We start from the raw sequence: 23,506 nt of genomic DNA on the forward strand, positions 1-23,506 counted from the left end.
AATTTAGAGTACGATTATTTTGTATTTTGTACGGGAAAATACGACAGTTTGTACGGGCATGGAGCCGTGGAGGTTGACAGGTATGCATTCAACCCATATGTCCAGTATTTCTTGCATTTATTTTTTATAAAGTTTCAATATATATATATATATATATATATATATATATATATATATATATATATATATATATATATATATATATATATAGTTGTATTGCTTAGATGGGCTCCGGCCCTCCCGTGACCCTACTGAGGATTAGCAGTGCAGATAATGGATGGATGGATATATATATATATATATATATATATATATATATATATATATATATATATATATATATATATATATATATGACCAACACAACAGCAATCAAGCATATTCACAATATTATATTCCAATATGACGTTTTTAACAGCAAACACAATGTGAGGTTTGAACAACCCCTCTCGAAAAACATATTAGCAATCAAGCATATTCACAACTTCATTATATAACATCTTTGTTAGAGTCGATAGATCCGTCCAGGCCAAAGTTGATTGTCCTTGGTCTGAACAAATCCACCGACACCAACAGCAGCAAAGACAAAAACGACAATCTCAACAGCCATCAAGCATATTCATCAATTAAACAATTTCAGAGTTATTTTCTTTTAACAGTAGTTAACCAGCGTGTAAAAGGCAATACTATTGTGCAAGGGCGTAGCTCTGCCATCCCACCCTCCTAAGCAGTATTCTTACAGTCCTCTGTGTGGGTCTTCTCCCTTCTGTGTGGGTCCTCTCCCGTCTGGGTTCCACAACCCATGCCGTTGCTGCCGGGACTCCCACAGTGTAGTTCCGGTTCCCCCCTCTGGGTGGGTGCAGACGAGTCTTCTTTATTGCTGCGTCCTAGCCCCGCCGCTCGCAGATTGTATGGTATCCGCAGCCATTTGTAGCACAGCCACGGGGGGGATCTGCCTGCACCTCCATACCAGCAGGTTTCTGGAGGTCCAGATGGCGTCCTTGATGGCGGCGAGAGTGAGCCAGTCCCTGGCAAAGTCGTTCTGAGACCTCATCGAACGACTCACCCCGTAAAGCACGTACTGTGCATCAGGGACCTCCCCTGCTGGCAAGTCCGGGAACTTTCCTAGTTGGTCGGCCATTGTCCACAAGACCTCGGCAGCACTGCACTCACAAAAAAGGTGCCTCACCGATTCCTGGGCGCCACAGCCAGGTCGAGGGCACGTCGAAGTTGCCGACATACCTCGGTGGTGCATTACGGCTCTGACTGGGAGAACTTCATGAGCCACCATCCATGACAAGTCTCTTAGTCTGTTTGGGAGGGCAGGATGATTCACGTTGCTCCAAACCGTTGTAGGTTCGCCAAACGCAAGCCCCCGCACAGGGCTTACTGTTGCTCGCTCTTGCACAATAGCAATAAGGGCCCTGTGGTTTTGTAAAGTGTGACATTCTTGTTTTTCCAAATCAAACTTCTTTAAAAAATCCCTAATAAAGAGATGTGTTGGTGGCAAGTCAAATGAAACTGGAATCGAACAATTGTTTGGTACAAGCTTTCGCTTCCGCAAATATGAGCCCATCCAAAACCGGGTCATTGCTTGACTTTTCGGGTTGTTGGGTGGGCCCACAGCGTTTTGGAAGTGGAGAGAGACATATTTGCTTCCCAGGAAAAGCTGGAGGTCAGGCACTCCTTTTCCCCCTTTTTCCTTTTTCTTTTTCATTGTATCTCTTTTTATCCTTTCCCACTTTGATCCCCAGACAAAGCGAAAGATGGCTCGGTCCAGTTGTAACAGCACGTTTCTTTTGGGCATAAAAACTAAACTGATTGACAAAAGCATTGGGAGGATGATCGCTTTGATGATAAGGACCTTCCCCTCTATTGTCAGTTTTCTCAGTGACCAAAAAACAAGTCTTTGCTTAACTTTCCTTGTCATGTCATCCCAGTTGGTCTCGCCTCCTCCATCCGCATTGAATTTTATCCCTAGGATTTTCTGGTCTGTCTTTAACACCGTCAGCGGGAGTCCTGCCTTTTCTGTCTCTTTCCACATTCCATAAAACTTTACTTGTGATTTTTCTCTATTTAGCCTTGACCCAGACGCCCTTCCAAACAGGTCAGTCAAGTCAAGGGCTCTTCCAATAGATGCGCGGTCAGTACATAATATATTAAAATCATCCATGTACAAAACACACTTGGTAATTTGTCCCCCACTTCCTGGGATATTGATCCCTTCGACAAATCTATCTTTTCTTAACATTTGTGCCAAAGGCTCAATGCAAAGAACATAGAGAAGCGGAGACATAGGGCAACCTTGACGTACACCGCAGTTGACCTCGATTGCTTCCGATAAATTCCCGTTAATCATGAATTTGCTGTAGATGTCTCGGTATAGCAGTCCTACCCACTTGATGTATTTTTGGGGAAAACCACATTTTTGCAATACCCTGAAGAGGTATTGGTGCGAGACTCGATCAAAGGCTTTTTCAAAGTCTAGGTTTAGGACCGCTAGTCGCATGTTTCTGTCTCTCGCATAACAAATGGTGTCACGGATCAGCATGAGACTGTCGCTGATCTTCCTTCCCACAATGGCACAGGTTTGGTCTGGATCAACCAAGTCTCCAAAGACTACAGACATTCGTGTCGCTAGAAGCTTGCTGAAAATTTTACAGTCCACGTTTAAAAGTGTTATAGGTCGCCAGTTTTTTAAGTCAATTTTGTCTCCTTTTTTGTGCAATAGAGTAACTATCCCTATTCTGAAACTGTCTGGCATATTGTCTCGACTGGAAAATTCGTTAAAAACCGTAATCAGATCTGGTGCTAAAAAATCCCAAAAAGTCCGGTAAAATTCGAGGTTGAGTCCGTCCTCCCCGGGTGATTTGCCTTTTTTCATAGCTTTTATGCAATCATTCAGTTATTCTTGGGTAAAGTCCGATGTTAAAAAGGGGTCTTGACGCACTGATCTTGAAATATGATCCAATACATGCCCCATTTCATTCTCATGTGTTTCTTTCTTTTCAAATAATTTTTTGTAGTAGTCTTCGACCAATCTGGTTATTTCACTACTTTCCTTTGTTATTTGCCCGATCTCGTTTTGAAGTTTAAAAAGCCCCTCATTTTTGCTCATAATTTTTTTAAAAAAGTAGCGTGTACATTTTTCCCCTTCTTCTATTTCTCTTTCTCTGCTTCTTATTATGATGCCTTTACTCTTTATTTCCGCCAAAGCGTTTAGTTCTTGTTTGGTCTCTTTGATTTCATCATTAAAGTCCATCCCCTTTTCTGTTAGGATGAAATAGCGTTGGAGTCTTCTTTGTAGACCCGACATGCGTTTCATCTCTTTAAGTTTCTTGTTTTTCCCTGCATTTTTAAAAAAGGTCTGTGTTCGTTTCTTTGTCACTTCCCACCATTCTGCTCGTGAATCATACGAGTCTTGAAGGGTCTGCCAGTCTTTGTACAGCTCTCTGTATTGTGCGACTAGAGCTTCATCCTCCAGCAGAGAGCAGTTTAACTTCCACAAACCCTTCCCAACAGTCATACCTGAAGGAAATGAGAGAGAGCAGGACAGTAGCAAGTGATCCGAAAAAAAAACAGGAATTAATCTTGCATCACTCTGTGCTAAACCCCTTGTAAATATGTAGTCTATTCGAGAGGCTCTGGCATTGTCACTACTGAACCAGGTAAAGCCCTCTTCTCCTGGATGTATGGATTTAAAACAGTCCACCAGTTTAAATGTCCGGCACATGTCTTGTAATAAAGTTGATGTTTTATCTACTTTAAACTCCTCATCGGTCCTCTTTCTATCCTTCCTACTTAGGATGCAATTAAAATCTCCTCCCACGATTAGTGGTTGATGGCCTAGCATATGCGACTGGATGTCCTCTAAAAATTCGTACCTGAGTTGTCTGTCGGCATGGCCGTATATGTTAATGAGGTTAAAATCATTCCCTATATAAGAAAGTCTTGCTAAGATTGCACGTCCGTCTCTCAACACAGTACTCCCCTTTATGATGAGTTGAGGGTTGTTTATTAAAATGGCTACCCCATCGTTACGGTTTTCATTTGAGCCACTCCATAATGACGGATATGGCCAAATCTCTTCCCACTGTTTATAATTTTTTAGAAAGGGGATGCAGCATTCTTGTAGTAAAAACACATCCGTTCTGATAGTTTTTAAGAACGATAAAACACTGTGAGCCTTAACCTTTGATCTCACACTTCTCACATTGATAGTAGAGAATGTAATGTTCATAATTGTTGTTAAAGTATTTAAATTAGTTAGACAAAACCGGGGGATCTGAATCCATTCTTTGGTGATCGAGAGTGTCACCTGTGTCAGACATAGCGCTTAAGAGTAGTACCTCATTTGGGGACTCACTGGGGAATACTCTGGAATCCTCCGACTCTCTGTCTGTGGTTCCAGGTCTTCCCCTTTTTTCAGGGTTAGGCGGTGAGCCAGAGGACCTGTCAAGGGGTCTCTTACTTCCCTGCCCACAAAAGGTCAAATTTTTTCCTTCCCCGACTTCCTCCGTCTCAACTTCATACAGTTCCCTTGTGGGCTTGTTCATCGGCAATCGGCTTTCTTCTAAATCTCTTCTATTTGTTTCCTGTGTTTTCACCGCTCCCAATTTGGTCTTACTTTTACCCCTCTTTCCAGTTCCCCTATGGGTTTTTGGAGAGTCGTTCGCCTTTTCGACTTGTTTGTCTTCTTCAAATCCCGGCAGTGGCGTAGCAAACAAATTTGCTAATTCGGACTCCCTTCCAGGCCCTTCCTGATCAATATGTGCTTTTGGACTGGCAGTTGCCTTTTCTATTTGTTTGTCATGTCCAAATTCATGTATTTTATGAGAAATCGAATTAGAATTCCCAGGTTCTTCCTGATTCAAATTTGATTCTCTGGTCTCTCCTCCAGGGCTTTTGGTAGGGACATCTGTTTTTTCAATTTGTTTGTCTTGTCCATTGTCTTTGTGCATTTCTTGATCAAATTCGTTGGGTATTTCCATAACTTTATTTATTTCCTGTTCATCTTCATTGGGTATTTTTATAACTTCATTCATTTCTTGTTCATTTTCATTTTGTATTTCCATAACTTTATTAATTTCATTGTCTTTGTTACATTTATTCATTTCATTATCTATGTTGTCTGACATCATTTCATTGTCTTTGTTGTCTTTGTTAACTGCCTTCCCAGCTTTCAATTTGTTAGCAAACGATTTCGGGCAGTTTCTATAGAGGTGATTCGTTTCTCCACAGAGATTGCATTTTCTGCTATTGGTACATTCCTCAAAGGAATGTCCAATTGTTCTGCACTTTCCACAAAAAATTCGATCACATACCTCAGCCAAATGCCCATGCTCACCACATTTGCGACAGAGTTTCGGTTGCCCTTGATAGTGAATAAAGCCACGGTTTTCCCCCAGGAATATAGTCGACGGGAGTTGTTTTAGTCCCTGAAAGCCCTGAGGATCTTGGCGTAGTTGGACAGGTACCCTCCAGGCACCATTCCAATAGCCTTTCTCACACCTCACCTTCATAGCCTGGCCTTTAACTGAGCAGTATCTACTCAACCAATAACAGACGTCCTCAGCACTGACTATTTCACTAAACATTCTAACAATAACAATTTTGTTAGTATTATCAGTCAGCTTCTCCACTGTAAATCCAGAAAACTGGGGTCTCACTCCCTCAAAGCGATTCCAAAACTCTTGATAAAGAGCCGCTGTTTCAAAACTTACATCAAAGCCCTTGCCAGAAGGCATTTTTATGACAGCATGTACCTCCTCCTTTTTAAACTTCAGAATCTTTTCAACAAACTTGTTAATAAAATCCTGCCTTGACATTCCCTCCGAATTTGCCACAACATCTTTGAGCAAGAATCTTACGCAGTTACGTCTCCGTCCGCCGGTATTATGCCCGGCCATGGCAGGACTCGGCTGCTTTACTTCTATGTCAAAATTGTTAGAATTGAAACATTAATAATTAACAATACTCTTTAAAACGAAGCCAATGACAGTATAATCGCATAGAACGAGCAGTGCTAACCTGATGCGTCCACCTTGGTCATAATTGTTTTCTGTTGTTGGTGTCGGGGGATTTGTTCAGGCCAATCAACTTTGGCCTGGACAAATCTATTGACACTAACAAATATGTCATATAATGAAATTGTGAATATGCTTGATTGCTAATAGGATTTTCGAGAGGGGTTGTTCAAATCCTCACTTGTTTGCTGGTAATAACATCATATTGGAACATAATATTGTGAATGTGCTTGATTGCTGTTGTGATTGTCATGATTGTTTTTTTTGTTATTAGTGTCAATAAATTTGTTCAAACCAAAAATATATATATATATATATATATTAATATATATATATATTAATTTTCTTTAAAAAAAAAAAAAACAATCAAGCAACAAAACAGGGTTAAAAAATTCAAAGGGAAAAAAAGTGCTCCAGAAATACATAAAAACATAAATAAAATAAAGTAAAAATCATAATTATGTCATGTTTACCTCAACACAGGTGAGGAGATTCTTACTTATATTATATTTATACAACTTGCACATTGCGGAAATATATTAAATTTAATGATACGACCAAAGGAAAATAAATTCGTTGACAATTTTTTTTTAATCTTTGATATTTTTTGTGGATAACAGGTTTTTGCTACACATACAATGAGCTATACTGTTCCTTATCATTGCATATAAATGTAAAAGTCAAAATGAAATATGATTCCCGTATTGAGTGGTATGAAAAGTGGCGAATGAGGGAGTGATCTAGAGCTGACCATTCATTTTGCTATTGCCTGGAGAGGAATGGGCGCTACCAGGCTGTACTTGCCCAAGACACACCACATGAAATGTTGCTCCTACGACCCTAGTGATTAATTTATCCAACTTACCAAACCGTATCTGTGGCTTAGCGACGTTTTACGACACTGTTTGGTTTTACGGCACTGCACAAGCGACCACAGCAGTCCCGTTGAAAATGGCGTCGTCTTTTTGGAAAGGTGTCGTCGGCGTAGGACTTTTTGCCTTAGCACACGCAGCGTTTTCGGCGGCACAGCGTGAGTTTAGTGGCGTGGAATCGCTCCACACGTATTAAAATAGTTGTCTTTGGGGAGAAAGTCTCTGGTGAAGGAAATCCATTTAGGGTCTCGCTTGGCCTTGCCGAGCAATTGCTAGCTTTCGGGATGCTAAGTCAGTTTAGATAGGTGCACGCAGACATCTCTGCATCCTCATTTTATAGTCGCCTTGTGTGCTGCTTCGTTTACGATTTTTAAAATGACACCTTCATGTTCAGTTGTCGTGTTTGTTTCCTTTTCTTTCAGATCGATCTTACATGCGACTTACTGAGAAGGAAAACGAAACCCTGCCAATTGACGTGAGTTTCACTAGTTAAGATTTTTGTCGCTCATGACAATCTCACTATAACCTGTGTTTTTTGTTGTTGTTGCTGCAGATTGTTCTACAGACATTGCTGTCATTTGTCATGACCTGTTATGGTATTGTGCATATTGCTGGAGAATTTAAAGACATGGACGCGTCTTCAGAGCTCAAGAACAAGTAAGCTGCACGATCCACTTGAACTAATGAGTATTTCGTCTGGCTATTGAGCTTGGATGAAAAAAATAATGCACTAACAACTTTGGTGCATCAAAACACTTTGTATTTCAAGCACATTTACTGGAATTAATCAGTGTCGAGTGCTTCCTTGCTTTGGACAGTCTTGACGTTTGCAGATTTTTCACAATGTATTTTGATATTGAAGTCATGATTATTTGAATAGCCCTTAATCACAAGAAGTCTCAAAGAGCTGTACAGACTACCGATTACAAGATCTCCAATCTAAAACCAGGGAAGTCTATATATATCAATATAACTCAAAATACTTCATTCTTGTAACAAGTTAAGGCTGGGTGCTTTGCATTTGCTGGAAAAAATGTAACCGAATTTGTGCACGAAATTAAGCAGCTGCTCAGTAATCATCATCATTATTATTCAACGTGATTTCAATATAAATCAAGTTCAATAATCATGACTATTTCCATCCCTTAATATATTGTTTAGACACTTAAAGGATTTATATATTTCCTGAGATCAGCATTAGGGATGTACAGTATGACATTTTCATGATACCAACTCCCCTTACAAGACTCTAGCTCATTACAAATAAATTCACTTGCTGGCTTACCTATTCCATGTTAGTTAACTTAAGTCATTATTATTCATACACAATTATAAAGTTTATTTTCTGCAATGTTATAATACATCATCTTTTTAAGTCAAGTCATGTTTATTTGTATAGCCCTTAATCACAAAGAGTCTCAAAGGGCTGCACAGACCACAAATTATTGCAAACCACAGACTATAATTACACCATCCCCTGATCTAAAACCTACATGAGGGCAAGGAAAAACTCAAATACGGCCAAACCGTCTACTTGCCTGTTTGACCCGTTTCCGAGTTCGCTGATAAAATGTGTTTTTGGGGTCCTTGCACATTCAGTTCTAAATATTCTAAACCTATCATTCTCCTCAGGTGTAGTTCCAATGGCTTTTAAGTCCGCTGTTATTAAGCCTACACTGAAACGACCCAACCTTGATCCAGAAAGCGTAATTATAGACCTGTGTCAAACCGACCGTTTCTTTCTAAAGTACTTGAAAAAGTTGATGCATAGCAGCTGAATGATTTTATATCCAAGAGCAATCTTTTTGAAACAATGCAATCGGGATTCAGGGCTAACCACTCGACTGAGACGGCCCTGGTTAAGGTAATCAATGATCTTCTATTGGCAATGGACTCCGGCGCCACATCACTCTTGCTGCTGCTGGACCTTAGTGCTGCCTTTGACACTGTGGACCATAATATCTTACTAAAACGGTTGGAAAAATGGATTGGTCTCTCAGGAACCGTCCTCTTATGGTTCAGATCCTACCTCTCTGATAGGACGCACTGTGTTAAATATAATGAAAAGACATCTAAGGCCTTTAGCGTTACCTGTGGTGTTTCGCAGGGTTCAGTACTTGGCCCCTGTCTTTTCAGCATTTACATGCTTCCATTAGGTGATATTATTCGCAAGTATAATATCAGTTTCCATTGCTACGCAGATAACACTCAACTGTAAGTTCCGATGGAGGAATCTGCCACACAAATCTGTGGAAATTTTGAGGCCTGCCTCAGAGATAAAATAATGGATGTCACTCAACTTCTTGCACCTTAACTCTGAAAAGACCGAAATGCTAGTTATTGGTCCATCTAAATGCTGTGGCTTGTTCTCAAATACAGCTCTGAACATTGACAAATGAAATATCACCCAGAGTGACTCAGTCAAAAATGTAGGTGTATAAACAAACTGTGATCTTTCAAGTCTTTTATTGTTTTTCTATTGATGATTATAGCTCAAACTAGATTATCACTACTCAAAATATCAGAAGATGATGAAAAAGTGGGTGTTAATACATGATCAGCAACATATAAAAATAAAAGGGTTGCAATATTTAATTAGATTTGTAATAAATCCAGAATGTATGACATTTTATTGCATTGTCGAAAAGGAAGAACTTTATCATAATTTACACATTTTCTGAGATTGTCCTATTTAGTACAAATATTACGGGTAGTTCATACTCATCCCCGGCGATAAAACTATTACGATAATTATTGACATGTAACTTTTGCCAACATTGATAAAAGTTCTTTGATAACATTTGATTATTAACAAGTGTAATTATACCACCCTTATGCAATGAAAATGCAACGTCCTGACTAACATCTAGGAGACGAAGAAGATGAGGACCAGAGTGGTCTATGCAGAGTGAAGCGAAAAAAAACACTACATGGTCAAAATAAGCAATTAAGGGATGAAGGACAACACCCTGCATACCTGCAATAGCAAAATTAAACCCTATAAAACAATGAAGCCTACAGGGAAATACTCCGCACGCACACACACAAGTAGATGCTTCAAGATGATTCATTTTCCCGACTACGCCATCTTGTGGACAGAAAAATGTAGTGCGTGCAATAAAACGGGTGTCAAATATCCTCTAAATACAAAAAACTGCATTTGAAGAGTGTATTGAGAGCGTAACAGAGTTAAAGTGTATCATGAATTGTTCTGTTACTTTGTCCTTGTGCAGCAAGTGAAAAAGTGATGTAAGGAGGTAAAATAAAGTGCTTATTCGTTTTTATTTAAAAACATTAATTTCTTCGAAAGTTTTTGGACCCAGGCGGGTTTTTTCTTTTTTGGCAGAGAATTTCACCTGCTTTTAGAAGAACTCGTTCACAAGGTACAGTTGAAGCAGGGGTGCATAGATGCTTGTAAAGAGTTGGAAGTGAATATTTCTGTGATTCCCAGTACTGAAGGGGACTTTCAACTCTGTGGGCGTTTCTTTGCTGATTTTATTTCGAACTACACTCAAAGCTAGCACATCATGTTTTGAATCATTCACATGGTACCTCCACTTCGCGGGGGTCACCGCATCCGTCACCAACACACCCCTCGAACCACTCATCTAAAATACTCTGCACACACTTCAGGAATTCATGCTGAGGAACACATCGCTACAGAATACCAGACAGTAAAGGCCCCTCATCTTCAGTTGTTCGGAGGTATTTTGGCTAGAGGTCGACCGAGTATCGGCATTGATATTTGGGAATTTGACATATTGGTATCGGCATATTATTTTTCTTTCGACGGGCTGATTATTTCTACAGCCGAGCCTTTCTCTCCTGCCTTTAACTGGGCCGCTACCCACCCCGCGCCTTCTGATTGGATGATTGACCGTGGGCTTGACCACTGTAGCAGGAAGCTGTCCCCACCCCGGCCTGTCCGCAATCACACACTGCAGACCAGAGCAAGAGTTGGGTCTGTCGCAAATATGACATTCAACTGATCGCGAATATTTTTAATATTCGGGAATATTTTTTCCCACCCCCATTTTGTGACCATCCGTGACTGAAATGTTAAGGAAATTACGTCAACGTGCAGCGGCGCACACGCCAAAGCCGGTGAATTCCAAATCCCTTTCATGTAAACGCCCTCTTGCTTGTTCCTATGCTTCTCAGCATTGTGCTTCCGACAACGAGTGTCGCGATCCTAGTCTGTATTATGTGTTTATTAAGGATGATTGATCGACGTGATTACAAAAAAAAGGAATCGTGGTCTGAGTAATGAGTTGAGTAAAGACATTAATACGAACGTCACCAACACCGCAGGAGACACAATGTAGCTAAATATAAATATAATATACACAATCACGACTTGTTGTACACAAGTAGGCTTTATATAGTGTGCTATAGTAGGCTTAGTGTAATGCATGTTTATTGTAGTAGTGCAGTGATCACTTTAACCAGAGCACCATTAGTTTCATTAGATTCCCCCGTGTAGACAAATGTTTTGAATTTAAAATCTGACTCCCCTATCAACTGTTTGCAAAGTGAGACACAGTCCAAACATGTTGTGTGGTGTGGCTTTGGGAGGAATACAACACTTGGTGATGTTTTTCTGATTAGGCGCTCTACAATTAAAGTTTGGGTTTTGATAATGATGATTGTAATTATTAAAAGTCTGTAGTTCAAAACGGGAAGCACTTTAGCAAGGGGAGAGAGATCCTGGAAACCACTGAGAACCTAACATGCGGAAATTCTGCGCTGTTGCTGTTGTTTTGATAAAAGGAAGAACATGTTAAGTTATTAATGATTTCTTTGGCGTTCAACAAGCACAGGACCAGTGGGTGTTGAGTCCAAGCAGCAACAAAGAGTTGGCTAGCAAGGGTCTACCTGTGTATCCCTGCAACCAGCTCTGAGAGGGTTATCAATGTAGGTGGGGACACCATGACCTGTCGTCGAGCAGCATTAAAGCCTGATACTGTGGACAGATTTTTCTGGCCTGTAACCTTTAAAGCAATGGTTAGTTTATTTGTAACAATATTGAAACTGAACGATTTTGTTAGTCTAATTATTTTGTAACATTATCATAAAGATTAAGACTTTAGGCATAAAGTGTTTTGACATGTTGCGGAGTGTAAATTAAAGGAGTTTGTGTATCTATGGTTCTTATTCTGTGATTGCAGGTCTAGCTCAGATTATGTGGAATGTTCTTTGTTTTGGTTAGCCTATTTTGTACACTTTTAATTTGTTAATGTTCCCCAGATTTGTGAAATGCTATGTAGTTGTCTGTCACCATATGTAATTGTTCTGACATTAAAGATTAGTTAAAGCACTATGTGGTTTTGTCAACTTGCACTTTGGGGCAAAAATTATACCTAAAATGTAGACAATATGATGTGACAAATATGATAATTACCAGTATTGACTGATTGTCCGCCATCTTGCTGCTACGGGTACTCGCAAATCCCAAAAAGCAAAGAGCAAAAAAATCTAACGAGAAATGGTGCGATTTGGTCACTTTGAGTCTCTCTAAGTTGTATTCTTCCTTGTGCTTTGTGTCACTCATTTTTGGTTGCACTACACAATATAGTGGCATCTAGTGGTCAAATTCAGTATCACAGTGTCCTTTTAAGGGTGTGCTTCACTTTCAAAACTTGCTGTCTAATTCTAAAACACATTTTTTTTCGTCTACAGAACATTCGACACACTGAGGAATCACCCGTCTTTTTACCTTTTCAACCACCGAGGACGGGTGCTGTTCAACACGGCCGAGGACGAGCCGTCCTCTCAGCAAGCGCTTCCCAACCCGTTACGGCTTCGCAAGCTGGAGCATTTGCACTGAGACTGGCCTTTACCTATGCCTGTGAAAAAAATATACTAATTTCAGATAGGATTCTTATTTTTCTTTTGTTCTTGTTGTCATTAGAAAGAAGGGGAAGAGGTACAATTCACTGTCCCCGACTTTTCTGGGATTTGATCATGTATTTGTACATAATCTCCATCATGCTGTACAAACATGCACTTCTGTTCACTGAAGTAGTCACGTCCACCAGTGTGCCAACCTTCAGTTTCTTTGTATATACAGTACAGGAATGCTTCGGATTCTTACATAAGAGAAATGTCTAGCCATGGTGTCCCTTCTGACACGACTTGGGATATTTCTCTCCTTTGCACTGAATATTCTCTGTATGAAGGGTAAAAAAGATGTTTTCTTTTCTTCTATTGATCAATTTTCATTTGCTGGCGCTCTATTTAGTTAGTTTTTTTTAGTTAGGGGTCCTGAAGCAGAAGGTTCCTGTTAAATGTATGTGACAGCACATGGGAGGAACAGAACTATTGACTAATCGCTCTCATGCTAACATTTGTTTGGAAGAGAATGATGATACATCTGTTTTCGTTGACATTTTCTTGATGTATAATTTAATAAAAGAAACCAAGATTTTACCCTTGATGTTTGACATTTTAAGAACTGAATTGGAACAAATTGAGAAAGGTGTGCACCAACATCTTAACTCTGTTTTACTTTCTTGGGATTCCTAAACCACATTTTGTCTTCTTTCACCACAGGTAGCAGTTATGCTCATCAGCCTCTAACTAATGAACCGTATTTCCTGGACTATCAGGCACAGCAAAAATTGTCACATTCAAAAGTGCTTTATAATCAAGTGCACCTTATAGACTGGAAAATACAAATTACTGTCCGATAGACTGTTACCAAACCGGCAATTCTTCTTACATTTCAACCACAAAATATCTCATTGTCAGCGTCTCCTCCAATGAGGTAATTTCAAACCATATCAGAACTCATTATTCCTTAAACCGCCCACCTCTTCATATTTTGGTCTACTTCGAAACCGTACCGCTACTCACGGATAAGAGTCGTTATTTTCATTTCACGTACGTTATCTGCTGAATTGGCTTTTTGGAACGTTTCTGTTACTTGAAACTGAATTGTGTTTTGCTTAAAATAACCCATCTGTCAGATTACAGTCACATAATAGTACAATTCAAGCCAATCTCCAAGCACTACCTTGTAAATATGTTCGTCTAACTTGACATTCCTTTTATCTCATTTCTCTTTTAAACCACGAAAACCTGGCATACACATGTGTGTACACTGCATATCAAACAAGAGCTTGGGTCTCAAAAGGTTAAGTCTTATGTGTTTATCCTGGCGTAGGTTTGCCAGTTTGGTCACAAGTCTCCGTAGTTTGTATTCTTCCTTGTGCATTGTAGCACTCGTTTTTGGTTGCACTACACTGTACAGGGACATCTAGTTGTCAAATATTGCACAATGTCCCTTTAATGTAAAATGTCAAGTCGAGCCAGGTGCCCAGTACTCAAAAATACAAACTCCCTAAGTACTATGACCCTTGCAAAAGGTATGTCGGTGTTGTGTGGTCTCTGCACTGCTTGTTCTGTCTTCTACGTATATCCTCAAACAGTAATGATCCCTTTCATCCATGGCAACTCGTTTGTTAACACAAGATTAAAGGTTTTTTGGTTTGAACAATTTTATTGACACTTTTAACAACAATTAGAGAAGCCAATTAAGTGACTTTTAATAAATGTAGTAGCCATTTGATACCCATGTCTTATGTCATCAAGCAAACTTTTTAGAACTAAGGGCCTAAACTCCGGGAGTAAGACAAGTTAAAAGTGCCTCTGCACCATTTTGTGTTAAACGGCATAGAACATCCTCTGGGTAGTTCACCACTCGGAACACCAAGATTTCTAAATGTCCAAGGAATCGGAATTTCCCAGGAGGGAACAGAAAACCTGTACATAACTCATTTAGGGTTTTATTTGCCCTTTTGTTTATTAGACCGAAGTCAAAGCAAAGGTTTTGTTTGAAAATTAAATGATCAACATTGTAACAATATGTTAAAATATAAAATTGGTTTGATGGGTGCAGCATTTTTTCCAGGAGAGGCTGGGGGATGATTTCAAAGGAAATTTGACGCTGATGTCGTTTACTGGGCTCATTACAGGTTTATTTTATTCCAATTTAGATGCAGAATGCAAGCAGTGTGACGAAGAGCAAGTTGCTATTGTTCTGTTTTGCTTGCTTGGAATGTTTGCTGCGCGAAATCGGCGAGCCATCCTTGAGAGAGCTCAGTCTCCCGTTTACTTAAACAGAAAAGTCAACATGACACAAAACCAGAAAGTCTTGGCTCGTAAAACAAATCACACTTGGAAACCCTGCATACCGTTTTAGAGGCGGTTTATTTGTTTTTGTACAAAAATCCAATAAAACTCTACTTTTACAAAATTGACTTTCAAAATATTTGTCTTCCTCTGAGATGAACAAATTCACAAAAATAATCAGTCTGCCTTATGAACATGAAACAGTAGTTTGTGTACATTGGTCAACAAAACAAAAACAAAGCTCGGGGTCATTGGATCCTCGAAGCAGCAAAATGAAAACTGGCATACTCCAGGGAAGTGGCAACACCACAGAAGGAAAAGAAAATCCTCATCATTTGGAATTCTTTTAGAAACTGAAAGTATGGAAAGCCATTTCCTGGTCTATAGTCATAGTCAATTTCTAAAAAACTGTTTGCAAAACTTGTGCGTGTCCTTAAAGACCTTTCATCATCATATATTTTCTAACACTGATACATTAATATTATTACTACTACTCAAAAAGACCTGTCAGTCAAATTCAAGCTTAAAAAATACTATCGCATGTTTGCAACATGTCATTTCAGCTCTCAATCACCTTAGCTGATAATGTTTATGCATTTTGGATTTTTTGTAGGTTATTTAAATGTCTTCAAGTTTAGGAATAAAACCTCATTAGGTCACACTATTTCAATTGGATTAACAGTAATTATGAGATTCAAACATTATCAACGAAGGGGGGCCCTCATCAGTACAGTATTCCCTATTTTTTTGCAAAATAGTGCCGCGAAAGCCGAAATCCACAATGTAGAAACCTTTATTCATTAATTAAAAACTGTATTATGAATTTAAACCCGAAAACCAAACCCTATTTACCGGATCAAGTGTTGATTTGACAAATAAAACTGTTGTACTTTATGATTCCTGTGCTGTCAAATTATAATTTTAAAAATGGTCTTGCTGTTATACTGTATTGCACTGAGGGACCAAAAGGATTTCAGAACATTACTTTTTTACTCCAGATGATATTTTGTCGCCATCATGTTATGGAAAACAGCTTTTACTGCCATTTAACTGGTCGAGAAGTCAAACTTTGTTGGCGATAAAAAACATCATCGTCTGTCTATTGGTACGGTTGTCAGTCCAGAACATTATGTTGACTTTAAAATTCAAAAATATTTAGAAGAATTGTGTACGTAATTTACGTTCGTCAAGCAACATGTACAACTTAGACCGCAACGTTATTGACGCACAGGCAAAACAATGCATGATTAAAATCCTAAAAGTAGCTAAACCGCAATACTATGAGGGATTACTGTACAGATAAGTTTATTGTGTTTTAACATTGGACACCTAATAAGGAGACTGCATAGGATGCCAGTTCGTTATTTTGACTATTAACCACTGTTTACATTAATGTCATTATCGGCCAATCTTCTTGCTGTTCCGATTTTTCACAAACTTTAGGGCGGATATGCTTTTGTAACCTAGATGATGTAATAAAAAGAATGGGGCCCAGTTAAGGGCATTTAAAACAGGTCAGTATTTCTTATCTGATGTTTGGCCCCTGTACCTTGTTCGTGCAAGGTCAAAATCCATTGACGTCTTCTCTCTTTATTTTGAGCGTCCACTAAACTTAAAACTTATCAATCAACTATGGTCTGCTGCTGTATATTGCTATCAGAACATCAAATTAAAGATGCACACATATCAGTGGCAGATTCAGAAAGAGAGCAATAAGGAGGCGACGGAAATAAGAGCTACCAGGTTATTGTTTCAAAAGAATGCTTCTTAAAAGCACATTTCAGACCAGCTGAAGAAATATCCGTGCTGCCATTCAAGAGTGGTGGAGTGTTTGTCTTCTGGATGTCATCCATCGGTCTGCAAGGGATTATAGTCATAAATTCAACCGACTGATCCCCGATGGACGTGTGGTGCGGATAAGCCTTCCCCTGTGATGTAAGAGCGTTCTCATAATAGCGCCGCTGTCCTACGCTCGTCCTTTTTGTCTTTTTGGCCCGTCTTTCCGGTGTCGGCTCAATTGGTGTGCCTTAACTTCCCGGATCATCGGGAAACTGTGACGACATCCCGCGATTTTCGTCCAGTTTGATGAGAGTGAGCTCTAACTGCTGAATAAGCATCCGCTTCTTGAACCTGCAAGAGATTATTCAGGGTCAGGAGATGGATGCAAATCATAATTGGTTCAACAAAAGTGTAAAATTAGGATTGTCTTTATTGTCATTGATAATAATGTATTGAACATTGGTTAGAACAACATTCCAGGATTAACACGAAATAAAAACTTAAAACAGAAAAGTAAGATGAAATGTAATTTTTAACACGGCAGAAACCTAAGTTATAAGAGTATAAACAGCAGTGAATTACTTACAGTTTTATTCAAGCGTTACTTGTAGCACAAAACATTTACTTCAATTGTTCTAGTAAAGTCAAGTCAAGTCATGTTTATTTGTATAGCCCTTTATCACAAGGAGTCTCAAAGGGCTGCACTGACCAAGGATTATAGCAAACTACTGACCATTTTTACACCATCCCCTGATCTAAAACCTACATGAGGGCAAGGAAAAACTCAAAACCTCAACATGAAGTAATTAAATTACAGTCTTGCGGTTTCCATTTTCATCATGCCTTGTGTCCTGCATTCTGATCGACGAAACAGTCCCCCTACCCCTTTTCTGCCTGTGTCTGCTTGTACATCAATGACATTGCGGTCTGAGTTGTACACGAATCAGCTTAACCAACCTAAGTACGTACGCGCAAATCTTTTTCAATACCAAATTTTTCTAAAGCCATCTTGTCAACAAAATGACCCGTAAAAGCACCAAAATGGAAAGGAAAATGCTTTCTATCCCCAGAAAAGTTTTACTTCTCCACCCGTCAAACTTGCTCTGGAGACACAGCTCTTTGGCGCTCCATAGTGGCTCCCTGGCACTTTTCCCAAACATGTTTGATAATGGAAAAATACATGGTTTCTGTTGGAGGACAAACAGGACACATTCTTAACGTTTGCCAATGACTATAGATAGATGTAGTAGGTGTTTTCTTCCTTGTAAGGCTTACACAAGATTTTAATTTTTTTGTAACTCCAGGCATTTTTTGGCCCAATTAATCTCTTTAAACCTTTTGGATTGCCGAACCCTGCCTAAAGGAAAGTAAATTCACCTTTCTATATGTCCACATGATGGCCACAAAGTATCATGTGAAGTAAAAAAGTAGTGTCCTGAAATAATTTCTGCCCCTTAGTGCAATGCATGCATGCAGCAAGAGGATTTTATCTTATTTTTTTATTTTACAGTATAGAAAAAAACGAGAGATTACTGTAACAATTTACTGCACTGTTTTTGTTTTTTTTTGACAATATTTTTTTGCATCTCCGTTTGTTTGAAAACAACTTTTTGGTAATATTGTGTAATTTTGTGGTGAAAGTTGGAGTATTGCTCAAAGAAACAATGCATTAAAATAAGTAGAAACATTTTATTTCCCCCAAAAGAATATTTTAGCGACTTTAATATGCATGTGGCAGACTATGTATGTGCAGTCTATTACCTGATGGCCTCTTTGATGGCATGTTGGATAAAATAACGTTGGACGTTGACCGGGCCTTTGACCTGCTGCAGTAGACTGAGTATTGCCTTGAAGTCTGTTGAGGAAAAACAAACAAACAGTAAATGACGTTTTAAGTCACTTTGACAACCTGTTGAGGTATTTAAGACAATTTCAACCTTTATTTTATCACAAAAGCTTGAAAAGGATATTAAACTGCTGTGTTACATTGGAATTAACATTTTTCCCTGTATTTTGTACACTTTTTGATTATTTAAAATTGTCTACGCCGTATTTTGTACATGTTAGACGGATCTCTTCTTGCCTATTTCTGCTTGTATTCAAATCGTCTTGGTCATTAGACGACAGCATAGGTAGGTCGTAGGTTGCTTTTACAATAAACCGTCGTTTTTCACGGGGTTTGCGTTCCAAAAATGTCCCTCCTCAGTCCAAACCCACGAAGTAGAAACCTTTATTTATTTATTTATTTATTTATTTATTTATTTATTTATTTATGTGATAAATACTCTATTAGACATTGAAACCAATGAACAAACCCAGTTCACAGGCTCAAGCATTTGTTTAACAAATACAAGTACTGCACTTTACAAAGGCGACTGTTTGGCCGATCCAAATGCAGAACACAATGCGTGATGAAAATTCGCAAAGTAGAAAAACAGTCTTAAGTAAACCGCGATAAGCAAGGGATTAATGTATTGTCGCAGTATTCTACATAGTCTGTCGTGCTGTGAGTAAATAGGTGCTCCATTGTGTTTGTCATGTTTATTATCGCTTAATAAGAGGAATTGCAATCATTAACAAGAGGAGCAAATGGCTGAGGTTGACAGGTATGAGTTGAGTATCGGTGAATGGGTCACTTTTGTCATGGTCGATGGTACTTACTCCTTCCAGGTTTGCGGACCTCTTTGATGACCCGCGTCCGCAGTTCTGCTTGGCTGCCCTCCAGTGGCGGTATGAATATAGTCTCCAGCACTTTCGGCTCATCATCTGAACTTTCCAACTGGCTTTGCGGACTCAGCCGCTCACAGTTGTATCTCTCTTCAAGTGACGTCTCCTCGGGCCCGCCTTGACCAGAGTCCTCCTCCTTGATCATATTTACATCGTCCCCTTGATCCAAGACGTCTGGTATGGCTGTTCCCTCCAAACCAGGTGAAGGTTGACTCCCCGTCAAATGATCCACATCACCGGGCCAGTTCTCTCCAGACTCGGTTCCAAGAATGACATCGCCGTTACTTTCTGTGACAACCACATCGCCGTCCAGCCCTGACGAGAACAATCAGAACTATAACAACTGTGCTATATCCACAAGTAAAGTTACAAATTAATTCCTTTAACAATATGGACCTACCTTTATGTTGTGGTATGGCTTTCAGAAGATTATGTTGCCCATTTTGATCCTTTCCTATTTGAATGTGGTTAGTGCTAACGGGTGGAGTCTGGGGCCGGCGTAGTAACGGTGACATGCTCCGCCTTCTCTTCAGAGTGGCGCCAGAATTTGAATCGCCCGAATTTGCCCTTTTTTTGTTTTGAGGTCCCAAGACAAACTCGTCTGCCTCATCGATCATCATTCCCTGGCAAACACAGGACACACTCGTGAGCTGGTCGGCAAGAATATGGAAAAATCACCCACAACCTTCATCGAGTTTTAAATCGATCAGTCAGTGCACATATACAGTGGGGATCCACGGTAATAATCAGGTTCTATTTGATGTACAGGCGATAGCAGGAAAATGCTGATCTGTGAACCACACAATGATATTCAGAGTTGACACTACATAGAATAATCTCTCTCATCTCATCTCATTAGCCGTACCGCTTATCCTCAGTAGGGTCGCGGGGGGGCTGGAGCCCATCCCAGCAATCATCGGGCAGTGGGCAGGGGACACCCTGAACTGTTTGCCAGCCAATCGCAGGGCACACAGGGACAGACAACTCATTCGCTCATTTACACCTAGGGACAATTTGGACCGGCCAATTCACCTGAAATGCATGTCTTTGGAATGTGGGAGGAAACCGGAGTGCCCGGAGGAAACCCACGCAAGCACGGGGAGAACATACAAACTCCGCACAGAAAGTCTGGAGCTGGATTTGAACCCACGACAGGTTCCCATGACATGAACTGTGCCGCACAAGCGCTAACCACTGCGCCGCCGTGCTACATAGAATAATAATTATTATTATTGTAAATGAAATGAAATGATCTGCATTTATGTAGCGCTTTTCAAGTCAAAGACTTCCCAAAGCGCTTTACAATGTGCTCCACATTTCCCAATAGCGGCCTTGTATTGCAGCCATGTAAGACGCTAACCTGCTTATTGAGGGTATTAAGGGTTCAGTGTCTTACCCAAGGACACTTTGACATGTAACACGGAAAAGCCGGGATTCAAACCGGGATCCCTTGATTCCAAGACGAGCGCTCTACCTCCTGAGCTACTGCCGCCCCCTAATTGTATTGTGTATGTTTGTGTTCATCTATTATATGCAGCAAACAATATTCCTACCGATTTGGCAGAAAATGTTGCCAATTATTAGTCAAAACATTCTTATAGTTTTGAAACAATTTATCTTATTATAAGTTTATTCTGTTTTTAATATTGGAACCTGCAAAGGAGATTGCATAGGATGCCAGGTTATTATTTTGATTATTACATCTCACTGTTAATTGTTTTTACTATAGCGCACCATTTACATCATTGTCACTATTGGCCAATCATGTTGCTGATCTTTGATGTCCACACAATTTAGGGCAGATCTGCTCTTGTAACTTAAATTTAATACAAAGAAAGGACTCAGGGGAAGGCTTTTAGTACTTGGAATTTCTTATCTGAAGTTTGGGCTTTCTGCCCTCTTCTCCTTGCAAGTTCAAAATCTGTTGATGTCTTCTCTCCTTATTTTGAGTGTCGATCAAACTTGGAACTTATCACTTAATAATAGAATAGAAAAAGAAAGGAAAAGAAATAGGAAATCATTTTTTTTTTAAATTTATTTTTGCATTTGGCAGAAAGAAATTTGTTTATTTTAAGCACAGTATTAATAATTACTAGTAGAAGGTGTAGTACTATTCCGGGGGTGACGAACAAGATTGTCACAAGGAGCCGAAATTTTTAACTGTGAGAGTCAAAGAGCCACACCACGCACCCACCTGCCATGACAGACAGACACACACAAACACACATAATTAAAAACATATTATTTCCCATAACACATTCCTCTCCTTACAATACAAGTATTGTTCTTGTGTTGATTTCAAGGGAAGTGTCCACCCTCAATACACACAAAAAAACCTAAACATGAAACAAGGCAAAGAGCCACAGTATATAGAAAATATGATGGGGCAAAGAGGCGCATTCTTATTGGCCAAGAGCCGCATGCGGCTCTAGAGCCACGTGTTCGCCACCCCTGTACTATTTCATTTATAGTAGTATATTTTAAAAGTATTCCTATAGCAAAATGAGAAAAAAACATCCGTAATCCCGAAAATGATAAAAAAAAACATCCTTTTTATTTCACTGACAGACAATTTAGCTTACTTTAATATTATCGATACGGTTTTCTTGCAATTGGCCTTTTACCAGAAAATACGTTAAACAAAACTTAAAATATATATTGATGTGGCCCATGAAGATCACTGTACTCAGAACAGAAACATTATCCTGAAAAGGGACAAACTTTTCTGCCAGCATAGCAAGAAGCTATTTTTAGAAGCAGACAAAAAAAGTAGTATCAGTATTGGTCTAGAGTAGCAGTACATCTGTTATCGGTATCGCGCATTCCCGACTCCCAGTATGGACAAGCAAAAACATAATCTCAAAAAGCTACAATGACATCAGCGTCCAAAGAAACAAAATGTAGCTGAAGTCTTTGGTAAACCTAAGATCAGGATCATGTGATGTTACATTTAAAGTGATAGCAAATGAATCAGCCCCTCCTTACTTTTTTATCCTGCTTGAAAGGATTCCCGAATGTGTGCAATCGCTTAGGTTGATCGGGGTCGATTTCTCTCAGAGGAGATGGCATCATCTTCAGGTACTCCTGGTAGTTTCCCATCTGAGCCACTGGGATACTGTGCAGGTAATCTAAAAAGTACAGCACATCCAGCCTCCTTAAATGTTTTGGAATGGTGAAGCATTTGTGGAAAATGGACTTAACATACCTTCATCTTGCCCTCTGATTAGTTTTTGTGAAGTGCGCAGCAAATTAGATCGCATTCGCGTGAGCTGATCCAGAAGGTTTCGTCTTGGAATGTCGTAGGCGTTTCGATAAGCTTGGGCTTTTACATCCTGGGAAACAGACACGTTTTATGATTGCGCAGCTGTGATACCCTCAAAAATGAGCGGGAGAACTTTATTTTGTTTTGTGAAGGTCAGCACTTTATTTTAAAAAATATTAAACACAATTTGAATTGTTTTATTTATGTACATGGTTCTAAAGCAAATAAAATTCACAACATTACTGCAGTGGATTGTCATGGAGGCAGAAACGTTTGTGAACTACCGATTCACTGGTGTGCTTTAGGGCGAGAGCCACTTCCGTCCGAATCAGATCGAAACAGAAACCAAAACGGTGCGCAACAGCATCAGAGGGCACATTGGACCCCTAGGTAGAACTGTTGTCAACTGTGCGGAGACGGATACTTCAGTGGCATGGTCACATCACAAGATCATCAGGACTGACCAAGATCATTTTTCAAGGAACAGTTCACAGAGAGGAGGAGGAGAGGAAGACCGAAAAAGAACTGTGCCGACAACATTAAGGAATGGACTGGTGCCAACTTTGCCACGACCCAAGAACAGGCCAAGAACAGTCAATATTGGAGAAAGTGTACTCATAGGTGCCACGACGATCCATGCGGTTAGGCTACGCGTGAACCGTGAACTTTGATACTGTGTGTCCTTTTATCCACATGTGTTACTTTGG

The 23,506-nt window shown here is 39.6% G+C and overlaps 2 protein-coding genes across 3 annotated transcripts in view; one reads left to right on the top strand and one right to left on the bottom strand.

Annotated features, from left to right (window-relative positions):
* The first annotated feature begins 5 nt into the window (after positions 1 to 5).
* mmgt1 (membrane magnesium transporter 1) lies at positions 6 to 13,327 on the top strand. Of its 2 annotated transcripts, none has more exons than XM_088344455.1 (4): positions 6 to 80; positions 7,321 to 7,373; positions 7,452 to 7,555; positions 12,578 to 13,327. In XM_088344455.1, the coding sequence occupies exons 1-4, from the start codon at positions 59 to 61 to the stop codon at positions 12,723 to 12,725; spliced, it is 327 nt and encodes a 108-aa protein (XP_088200581.1). In that variant the 5' UTR covers positions 6 to 58; the 3' UTR covers positions 12,726 to 13,327. The 2 variants fall into 2 exon arrangements, with proteins under 2 accessions (XP_088200581.1, XP_088200582.1); XM_088344456.1 differs by lacking the exon at positions 6 to 80 and adding an exon at positions 6,895 to 7,056.
* A 1,763-nt stretch (positions 13,328 to 15,090) lies between these two features.
* ints6l (integrator complex subunit 6 like) overlaps positions 15,091 to 23,506 on the bottom strand; it is a 32,173-nt gene continuing 23,757 nt past the window's right edge. The window contains exons 13-18 of the mRNA XM_088344452.1: positions 22,743 to 22,869; positions 22,523 to 22,665; positions 19,938 to 20,160; positions 19,472 to 19,852; positions 18,572 to 18,665; positions 15,091 to 17,161 (exon numbers count right to left, since the gene is read on the bottom strand). Coding sequence (XP_088200578.1) covers positions 17,059 to 17,161; positions 18,572 to 18,665; positions 19,472 to 19,852; positions 19,938 to 20,160; positions 22,523 to 22,665; positions 22,743 to 22,869 — 1,071 coding nt within the window. The 3' untranslated portion in view covers positions 15,091 to 17,058. The remainder of the gene's footprint in view (positions 17,162 to 18,571; positions 18,666 to 19,471; positions 19,853 to 19,937; positions 20,161 to 22,522; positions 22,666 to 22,742; positions 22,870 to 23,506) is intronic.

The sequence above is a fragment of the Urocampus carinirostris genome, chromosome 9 (assembly GCF_059441175.1).
Source record: "Urocampus carinirostris isolate Australia breed hairy pipefish chromosome 9, RoL_Ucar_1.0, whole genome shotgun sequence".
NCBI lineage: Eukaryota > Metazoa > Chordata > Actinopteri > Syngnathiformes > Syngnathidae > Urocampus > Urocampus carinirostris.

Bases quoted from the DNA above. Each gene is read 5' to 3' on its own strand.
- mmgt1 (XM_088344456.1), top strand. From the start codon at position 6,978: ATGGCGTCGTCTTTTTGGAAAGGTGTCGTCGGCGTAGGACTTTTTGCC. The intron at 7,057-7,320 runs GTGAGTTTAGTG...CTTTTCTTTCAG, and splicing joins AGCGTTTTCGGCGGCACAGC to ATCGATCTTACATGCGACTT. The intron at 7,374-7,451 runs GTGAGTTTCACT...TTGTTGCTGCAG, and splicing joins ACGAAACCCTGCCAATTGAC to ATTGTTCTACAGACATTGCT.